This window comes from Miniopterus schreibersii (assembly GCF_964146895.1).
Source record: "Miniopterus schreibersii genome assembly, chromosome: 11".
Lineage (NCBI taxonomy): Eukaryota > Metazoa > Chordata > Mammalia > Chiroptera > Miniopteridae > Miniopterus > Miniopterus schreibersii.
The window spans coordinates 42,780,589-42,791,189 of record NC_138111.1 but is presented as its reverse complement, the minus strand read 5'-3'; the positions used below and the strand labels follow the sequence as shown (position 1 = coordinate 42,791,189).

Here is a 10,601-nt window from a genome sequence, read left to right as displayed (position 1 = left end):
TTATAACACAGTATTCCCACTCCCTCCTCCCATCCCTTGTAATAGGGTTGTTATTCATTTTAACTGTCCATAAGCTATAATTATGGAATAAATTATCTTTTAAAACAAACTCTTACCTGTTTGAACAATTAAGATCATTCATTCTTTCTCCAATACTCTTCGTTTATGTAGATCCACGTTTTGGACCTATATATATAAAATCTTCCTTTTCTCTAAAGAACTTAACATTTCTTGCAAAGAAGGTCAACTCCCTCAATTTTTGTGAGAGTGTTTCTCTTTTACTTTGAAAGGACAATTTCACAGGGTATGGAACTCTAGGTTGGTTTTTTCTCTTAATACTTAAATTGTCCACGCTCTTCTCGCTTACATGGCTTCTAAGAAGTCAGATGTACTTCTTATCCTTGCTCCAATAGATATTTTTCCTATCTGGCTTTTTTCAATATTTTTTTCTGTGTTTGCTTTACTGCACTTTGGATATAATATGCCTACATTGATATTTTTGGTATTTATCCTGCTGGGTGTTCTCTGAGCTCCTTGGCTCTGTAGTTTGTTGTCTCTCATTAGTTTTGGGAATTCTGTCATTATTGCTTCAATATTTCTTCTGTAACTTCTTCTCTTTCTGGTATTCCCATCATGTATATGTTGCACTTTTTACAGTTGCCCCCCCACTGCTTGGATGTTTTGCCTTTTTCATTTTCTTTCTTAGATTTCAGTTTGGGAAGTTCCTATTGACATTTTTCCAAGCTGATTCTTTCCTTGCCCCTGGCCAGCCTAATGATTCTCTCAAAGGCACTCTTCATTTCTCTTACGGTGTTTTGATTTCTAATATTTCCTTTTGATTTTTTAAGTTCCCATCTCTCTACATATATCACCCATCCGTTCTTGCACGTTTTTGTTTTTTACTAGAGCCCTTGGCATATCATCAGTTGTTTTAAATTCCATCTGATAATTCTAATATCTGACAGCTGTGCTTGCTCTATCTCTTTGAAATGTGTTTTAATTTGCCTTGTAATTTTTGGTTGCAAGTGGGATATAATGTACTGGATAGAAATTGAGATAGAGTAGTGTGAGGTTTTATGTTTGGCTGTGTTCTCTGTTTACTGTAGCTATAAAGTGTCAGAGACTAAAGTTTCCTCTGGTGTCCTTGTGTTTGTTTTCCCGGAGAATTTAAAAATGTGACCTGAGATGCATAATTCTTTCAATTGTATTACCTTGTTATACAGAAGGCCTGCTGATGTGGTGATGAGGGGAAGGGAGAAGCTGGGTGAGGGAAAATGTTCTATAGCCTATGGTTAGGTCTGTTTTTTAGTGAGCCTATGACCCTGGGCTATGATCTTTACAAGTACTTCTCAGTTTTTTGCCCCCCCCCCCCCCCCGCCCTTTGGAGAAACAAGGTTAGAGGATACTGGAGTTGGGTGTTTATTTCCCTTGTTCCAGGTCAATTAGCCTCTGGTAGAAGTTTCTGTTGAGCACAGCCTTGTTAAGGAGGCCAAAATATACTGGGCATAATTTAAAATGGCAACTTTCCCCCTCCGACTGCTAAAAACATGAGATTTCTCCCTCTTCACTGTGAGATCCTGATAGGACACTTGGAGGTGAAGCTCCCGAGACTGGCGCCCCCTGAAATTCTCTCTCCAACTTGTCCGCACTGAGTCTCCAGCAACTCATTAGTTACAGGTTAGGTTTTCCTGGCCTTCTGCTTAGTAGGTCGTGCTTCTCTGCATCTGCCTATGTATGGCCTCAGTTTTCGGGTCAGTTGGTTTGCCCTGTGACCCCAGTTCTTTGATCTAAGAAGAGCTGTTGATTTCCAGTTTGTTTGGCTTTTTTCTTGTTTTGTGAAGGGCAGATTACTTCCAAGCTCCTTCCGTGTCAGATCAGACACTGGAAATCTCAAGTGTCCATACATATTTGTTTTATTATGACCAAAAATAAGTGTTCTTAGAGAAAATTTTTAAAATGAGTTTAATTTCTGTTGACTTGGAGTAAAATAAAGCAAGATTTTCTGGCTAGTAAACAATTTAAACCACTAGAAAAGGCTGAAGGGGGCTTAGTGTGGCTTAGTCCATGGCAATTATCTATGTTGTTGTTCAAGTTTAAAGCCACCGAATGAATAGACTCCTCTCCCTTGCAACACACCTGGTTCATTTCAGCAGACTGGCTCTCTGTCCTTTTTGATTCCTTCCAAATGTTCTGTAGCAAAAGCCTGTCCAGTGCTTTGCAGGAGACTGTCACTCAGGCACTAGAGTTTCAGTCCTCTAGGACTTAAAAACAAGAAGCAACGTTTGTTGAGGTAAATTATCTCTTTATTATGAAAGCACCACCACCACATTCTTGGAAATTACTGGAATTTTATTTGCCTCAGGCTTATGACTTGCAACCAAAGACATTGTGCAAAGAAAGCAAAGATTAAGTACACTTTAGGGAGAAGGAGACGATACACATTCGTAACATAGGAGATCAGGTTGACAAAAAAAAAAGCCATCCAATGCACTATATAGATTGCAATATTCAATAGCATTTTCAACAAAACCTTTTATAATCAAGAGCAAAAGAAAATTAAGCAATGTTTACAGTAGACATAAATCTTATACAATTCAAAAAGCATTTTTTTTTCAGATCATAGAGCATAAAATGGGAAAATGTCTATGCAGGTGAAGTCTAACTACTGTACATTAATCACCTATTAAAGTTGCTTATATGTACCACAGTGTAAAAAAAACAATACCGAACAAATAAAAATCTTGCAAATTGCCTGATGAAAAATAAAATAACCAGTGACTTTAATGGCTTCTCCTGGTTATCAGTGCTACAAAAAGACAAAAATCTTCTCATCAGAACAGGTGATAAAACCAGGCACAATCAAACCATTACCAAATTAGACCCACCCATAGAAATATACTATCCACCCACATATTTTCCATCAAAAGCTTTGTTTGTTTTAATCTTTGAATCTTTGAGGCCCATTTGGTCACAATATGTTACAAATATTTGCGTACGTGTGTGTGTGTTTTTTTACACCATGATATCATATGTTTGTCTGGCACTATCCTAAAGCTAGTTTATAGATGATGATGATATAGAAACAGCCCAGTGCCCATATGACAAATGAACTCACTGGGTAGAATGAGAGAGGGGAGGAAGGGAAAGGAGTTCAGTTCTACCAAGGAAACAGGTCCGCATCAATCACTCGTCATCAGTCCCGCTTGCTTCTGACTGTTCCTAAAAGTAAAAAGATAAAATGGAATGAACTTACATATGAGGAAAAGAAGACATAACCCACAAGGGGCAATGGAGAAAACAAATGACATTTTGGAAACAGTTATGCCTCTTCACCCTGCCAGATGAAAAGCCTACTGAGGCACCAGCGCCCCCTACGCGGAACCGCAACGCACCACCTCCCTTCTGTGCCAGTCTTTTGCTCTTTCACTTTGGCAGGAAAGGTTTACAGCTAAGAATTTCTATTTTTAGTGCTAAGTTTTAGAAAATCCACAGGAGGGAAAAGTACCATGCTTTTGATGTGTACCCCCCGGTAAGTCTACTGAAGAAAACACAGTATTTTAAATGTATGTTAAAATGCCTGTGTCCATGGGGTAGGGTAAGAATTCTGCAACTTTTTCATCAGACTGAGACAAATGGAAAATGAGCGTGCCAGAAAGAAAACGTAGGTGGTGGGGAACCTGAGGTCCTCTGAGAAGTGAATGAAGCGGAGGGCGCTGCAGAAGGCAGTGCATTAAAAGTCTCTGCTCCCTGGCTGCCCGCAGTCAGGGACAGTGCACTGGAGGAGTCAGGCTATCGCACCTGAATTCAGCCTCTGCTATCTACTTACATGACCAGCGGTAAAACACACAGATGTCACTCTCCACATATACATAAATCGATGCTGAGAGTCTTATGCCATAATGCTAATAGAAGCATTAAATACAGCACCATACAGGAAGGTGCTTATTTCCGGGCCTGGCTCCATAAATGCTGCGGGCATCTTTCAATGATTAAAAACAACACCTCTAGGTACTTAAAAATTCATCTGGGTTTTTTGTACAGTGTTTTAAAAATCAACTCAAACCCAAAGCTCTGACTTCTTAACACTTTTTCTTCCATCTAATCCTTATTTCATCTATATATTGCTATAGACTAGGCACTTGCTGGGTGTTACGGATATAAAATATTAACTGGCCACGGAGAAAACTATCTGTAGGCAAGCAGTGGGGAGATAAGAAAGGGGAAAAGGAAACGTGATTTAGTGTTTTTCATTTTTGAAGACTATTAAAAAAGCAATAGACAAAGACCCAAATTCTCTTATAAAACATGCAGTTCAGTCCATCAAAAACGAAATCTCGCCAAATCCTGACATTTTCATTTCTACGTAATAAAGGGAAGAGGGTGGGAAGGGCCCGGGAACAGGAGGGGAGCCAGCGCAGGGGGCGCCACACCAGCCCTTACATTTTCATCCTGCTCTTCGTCGCTGTCGAAGTCGCTCACCACAGGTTTGGCTTTTCCTCGATTTGGCCTTTTCTTGCCTTTTCCTTTGTCCCGACCTTTCTCGTCTTTTTTATTGAGCTTGATTTTCACCTTAACAGATTTTGCTACAGTGAAAACAAAATAGACAGCAATGAGGAATCATGGGGAAGTCCTTTTACAGGTAGATTCCAACGGCGTGTCCAGGTCACGATTTACGCCTGGTTTCCATCGTCCTGTCTCGTTAGCACCCCTTTCACCTGCTTGCGTCTTGGTTGGGACGATACGTTACGCAGTGACCTTAACCAGGTGGCGAGAGGCAGCAGGGCCCATGGCGGGCAGCTGGGTCCCCACCCGTCTCCGAAGGTTTGAGGGGGAATCTTCCTAAGCAGGTGATGAGGGCTGCCTTTTCGACTTTGTGGAGGGGTACAGGCATTTACTTACTAGGGCTTATATTTTTTAATGTCAAAGTTTAAAGGGTAAAAAATCAGGCCAATAATTTTACTGTGTGGATAACTCCAGTTGACTTAAAAAGAAAATTCAAACAGTTGAAGAACATTTTTAACATAGAAAGGTTTCTTCCCCATCTGTAGTCTCTCTACCTACTGTTCTCGTTCTGGCGATTATGCCAGGAAAAAAAGGTACACATCTGTCCCTACAAAATATATCCATCCCTGTGTACAACTCTAATGACGCAGAGAAAGAGCCATAGAGGAAGAACATGAACTCAAGTGTGCACACATGTGCTTTATGTACTTATCCCAAAGGGATCCTTTATACTCGTATCCCACACCTTTTTTACCTACCTGTATGGGACGTTTCTATTATCAACCCCAAAATTTTGCATCTTATGTGTACACTAGAATTTTTTTAACCAGTCCCCTAGCAATAGGTGCTAAAGTTCCCAGCTTTCTGCCTCTACAAACAAAAATGCCGTAAAGCTCTTTGTTGGCATATCCTGGCAGAATCTGGGGGCGGTATGGTGCACATATCTATATGCTAAGCTTCTAACAGTGCTCTGCTAAATTAGCCCTCAGAGAGAGAGCACTCTTTTCCACTCTCACAGGATTATTCTAAGGATAGAAATAAGAACACTTGGAGGCATTCGAAGTGCTATAACAAATATAGGTGTGTACCCCAAGGCATTGTTCTGAGACAAGTGTCCATAGGACAGTGTTTTTAGGATTTGATGATGAATTCACTGAGAAAGTGGATCTCTCATTCAAACCAGCTTTGCCAGAACATCATGTTTGGTGGATCTCAAAAAGAATAAAATACCTAGGAATAAATTTAACCAAGGAAGGGAAAGACTTGTACACTGAAAATGACAAAACATTGAAGAAGACATTAATAAAGGAAAGCATAGTTCATACTCATAAATTGAAAGGATTAATAGTGTTAAAATATCCATACTACCCAAAGCAATCTACAGATTCAATGCAATCCCTATCAAAATTCCAGTGGCATTTTCATAGAAATTAAATCATCCTAAAATTTATATGGAAACACAAAAGGCCATGAATTGCCAAAGCAATCTTGAGAGAAGAACAAAGTTAGAGGTATCATGCTACCTGATGTCAAACTATAGTACAAGGCCATAGTAATCAGAACAGTATGGTATTGGCACATAAATCAATGGAACAGAATAATTTATGACAAAGGAGGCAGGAATATACAATGGGGAAAGGACAGTTATTCAATAAATGGTGTTGGGAAAACTGGACAGCCACGTGCATAGGAATTAAACTAGATTACTTATCTTACACCTTACTCAAAATGGATCAAAGACTTGAATGTAAATCATAAAACTCCTAGAAGAAAACATAGGCTGTAAGCTCTTTCACATCAATCTTGGAGATGATCTTTAAGATGTGATACTAAAAGCAAAGGCTGTGAATGCAAAAATAAACATGTGGGATGACGTTAAGCTAAAAATTTCTTGCACAGCAAAGAAAACCATCAACAAAATAAAGTTAACCTACTGAATGTGAGAAAATATTTGTCACACATATCTGATAAGGAATTAAGCACCAGACTATGCACCAGACTATAAAAAGAACTCTAACAAAAAAGGCTAACAATCTGATATAAAATGGGCAAAAGATCTGAATAGGCACTTTCCCAACAGGTGGCCAATAGATACAATAAAAGGTGTTCAACATCACTAATAATCAGGGAAAAACAAATCGAAACCACAATGAGATGTTACTTCACACCTGTTAGAATGGCTATCATCAAAAATATAAGAAATAAGTGCTGGTGAGGATGTGGAGAAAGGAAACCTGTGCACCACTGGTGGGAATAAAATTGGTGCAGCCACTGTGGAAAACAGTATGGAGGACCCTCCCAAAATTAAAAATAGAACCACCGTAAGATCCAGAAATTCCTTTTTTGGGAATCTATCAGAAGAAAACAAAAATACCAACTCAAAGATATATGCACCTCTATGTTCACTGCAACAACATTCACAATAGACAAGATATGGAAACAACCTAAATGTCCATCAATGAATGAATACATAAAGATGTGGTACATATCTACATGTATACACACACACGTATATACAAGGGAATACTATTCAGCCATAAAAAAAAGAATGGAATCTTGCCATTTGCGACAACGTGGATGGACCTGTAACAAAAACAAGCTCACAGATACAGAGAACAGATTTGGTGGTTGCCAGAGGTAAAGGGGGAGGGTTGCAAGGCAGTGAAAATAGGTTAAAGGTATCAAGAGGTACAAACTTCTAGTTATAAAGTCACAGGGTTAAGGTACAGCATGGTAAGTACAGCTAATACTGTACTGCATATTTGAAAGTTGCTAGGAGTAAATCTTAAAAGTTCTCATCACAAGAAAAACCAATTTTCTAACTATGTACAGTGATGAAAGTTAACTGAATTTATGGTGATCATTTCACTATACAAATATCAAATCATTATGTTGTATATAAAACAAATAATGAAATTAATACCTGAAACTAATGTTACATGTCAATTATACCTCAACAGAAAACTGAAAGTTTAAGGGGAGGAGGCACAAGAAGATGGATTCTCCCCTAGGGGCCCCAGAAAGGAATGCAGGCCGCTGACCCCTTGATTTTGGCCCAGAGAGACCCATACCAAACTTGTGACTTGCAGAACGAGATCATAAATTTTTGTTTTATTGAGCCACAGAGTTTGTGGTAATTTGTAACAGCGGCAATAGAAAGTTAATACACTAACCCTCGAGAGATTAAAGAAGCTAAACTGATAGATGGGAAGGGAGGGCAGCTATTTGAGAACAGATTCGAAATCTGGCTCTACAAAAGGAAATATCTAGCTAAGATAATATAGACTTATTCATCAAAATCTAGGATATTAGAACTAGGTAAGAACCATATAAAATTGAAAATGGTTAAGTAAATCAAAGGCAATATCACTCCTAAGAATGACGGACACTGCGGTCAATGATATAAACTCTAGATATGCGGCGATATGTAAGCATCAGAAGTTTTAAAGATGTTTGCAATGATTTACGGGTAAGAATGTTGAGGACAGCATTATTTAGAGAGTAACACATTTTGGTACATTCATTAATAAATGGTAATATAAATTACTGTAGAGAAACACTGATTGCTGTGGGAAAATGTTCTCAATAGAAGAACCATGCCATAAAACAGCATGCTATACTTTTATAAACAAAATACTTATGTGTAGAAAAAACTGGAAGGGAACTTTTCAAAATGTTAAATGTATATTGGGTAATAAAATTATACAAGCTTTTAAAAAATATTTTCCAAGTTGTCTGTACTCAATATGTAATTAGGAACAAATCTAATAAAGAAAATTTTAAGCATATCTGTGCTGTTTAACATAGCAGATCATAAACTACTGGGATTTATTTGAGAGGAGGTATGGGGTGAAAACATCATTAGGTAAGAAGAAATTTTAGACTCGTGAGGGCTGTTTTAACTGTTGAAGACGAAGGTTTATCAACCGGGGTTGTGCTATGGCGAGACAAGAGAGGTACTTCCCTTGGGTGTAACATTTAAGAGGTCATCGAAACAAATATTCTAATGCAATGTTTTAAAAACGCAATGCCAAAAATATACGGTGAACCAAACTGTCAACATTTTAAATAAAGGAAGGATCGCTGTCTGATCCATGATGAATAAAATGGACCACAGTTCCAACGCAGTGGGGCGGTTATTTTCTAACTCAAAGTGTGGTCCTGGGCCAAGCAGCACCAGTATGCCCTGGGAACTTGTTAGAGATATTGTCTCGCAGGCGACTGTTCTGAAACTCTGGGGTAGAGCCCAGCTAACAAAACCACTGTGCTAAAGAACAGGTAGGAGGTATTAACCATAATGTCGATAGAAAATATACATTACGCTGGTTTTCACAGGAGCCTTCAGCGAACATTCACGCTGAGCCTGGCCACACGCTAAGCTTTGGGAGGCGTGCTTATTACCTCAGTTTCCCAGCAGCGAGAACTGAGCTTGAGCTGGGCTACGTCACTGCCTGAGGTTGCCCGGTGAGGACACGGTAGGACAGAGACTGGAATCCAGACCTGCCTGACTCTAGCATCTGTGCAAACACCGATGCAGGCGGGAGAGGGCGCAGAGGCAGGAGCCAGGTGCCCGAGCTTACCCTCCGACTCGGACTCCTCTTCATCTTCCTCCTCTTCTTCTTCGTTGCTTTCCTCCTCGCTCTCCTCCTCTTTGGCGATTTTCTGCCGCGCGCTCTTAAACACTGACTGTAAGACGATGGAGTCTTCGTAGATCTAAAGGGGCAAAGTGGCATCTGTTAAAATCTGCAAGCTGAGGGCCCAAGATTCACAGTCGCAGAGTGCACTTCTCCTTATGAAACAAACCTTTATTTTATGTGGATTTTAGTAGAAACATCAATGTCAGCCTTTATGCCTATAGGACAACCAAAAATAGGAAAACGCCCAAGTCTAATACTGACACACACATTCTTACAGAAAAAAGTCTACGATGCAGCTGAAATAACTTCAGAGTGTGTGTGTATGCGCACTTGGGAGAGAAGCGTGGACTTCTGTAACATATCCTCTCATCTTTGACAACAAAACTATTTAAAAAAAACTTTCCTTATTTAAACTGATCTATCAAGTAGTGTGGCAAAGCAACCTTCTTTAAAATGCAATTCCCCTAACAAAGTGGAGGCAATTCTTTATTACTGAGTTTATCAGTACCAGCCAATACTATTCCAATCAATACTTTATTTTTAGTGTTCCCACATACCTGAACATAGCCCTGTGTAGTTGCTAAGAGAGATAAAAGTTCTGAAATGTTCCCTTTTTCCAAAAAATTTAAAATAAAGTACCATATATCTAGCAGTCTCTCTCTAGGTATATATCCAAAAGAACTGAAAGCAAGAACATGAAGACATTATTCGCACACCATGTTCACAGCAGCATTCACTGTAGCCAAGGGGTAAAAGTAAACCAAGTGTCCACTGATGGGTGAGTAAATAAAATGCGGTCTATACATACAATGGGATACTATTCAGCCTTGAAAAGGAACAAAAATCCTGCAATATGCTAAGTGAAATAAGCCAATTACAAAAAGACAAATACTAAATGATTCCACTTAATATGAGGTATCTAAAGTAGTCAAATTCATAAAAGTAGAAAGTAGAATGGTGGTTGCCAGCGGGAGGAGGAGACGGGGGGCTGTTGGTTAAGGGGTACAGTTTCCGGTTTACAAGATGCAAGAGTGCTGAATGCGCAGAACTAGTTGGAGACACCAGGGGTGAGCTGGATCTTAGAGGTGAGGAGGATTCCATCAGGGGTGAGAAAGGAGAGGGGCTTTTTAGGAAAGGAGAGCAAGTGAGAAAGGTGAGGCAAGAATAAAAAAGATGCACCTAGGATTATAGCAACGTCAACTCCAGGTTACGCTACTGGACTATGTTACGTAATATGTCACTATCTTGTGATGATATAAAGGGTACACGGGCTCTCGGCAGTATTTCTTACAACTGCACACATATCTGGGGAAGCAGGTGTTTAAGGGACCACCTGACTAGACTATAAACTGTTTAGTTTGAGGGGCAGCAGGAAATGAGGCTAAAGAGTTAGGGTCGGGCACAACTTTAGGAAACAGCCTATGGAGGGTCAAATTATTCCAGAATTCAACAGTACATGGG

The 10,601-nt window shown here is 39.5% G+C and overlaps 1 protein-coding gene across 8 annotated transcripts in view; it reads right to left on the bottom strand.

The window, feature by feature from the left end:
• Positions 1-2,283: 2,283 nt before the first annotated feature.
• The window catches only part of SMARCA2 (SWI/SNF related BAF chromatin remodeling complex subunit ATPase 2), a 157,106-nt gene continuing 148,788 nt past the window's right edge, over positions 2,284-10,601 (bottom strand). For 3 of the 8 annotated variants that reach the window (XM_081151009.1, XM_081151011.1, XM_081151010.1), the window contains exons 32-34: positions 9,084-9,216; positions 4,441-4,583; positions 2,284-3,219 (exon numbers count right to left, since the gene is read on the bottom strand). In XM_081151009.1, the coding sequence (XP_081007135.1) occupies positions 3,184-3,219; positions 4,441-4,583; positions 9,084-9,216 (312 nt within the window). In that variant the 3' untranslated portion in view covers positions 2,284-3,183. The remainder of the gene's footprint in view (positions 3,220-4,440; positions 4,584-9,083; positions 9,217-10,601) is intronic. The other 5 variants (XM_081151014.1, XM_081151016.1, XM_081151015.1 and 2 more) reach the window with 2 other exon arrangements.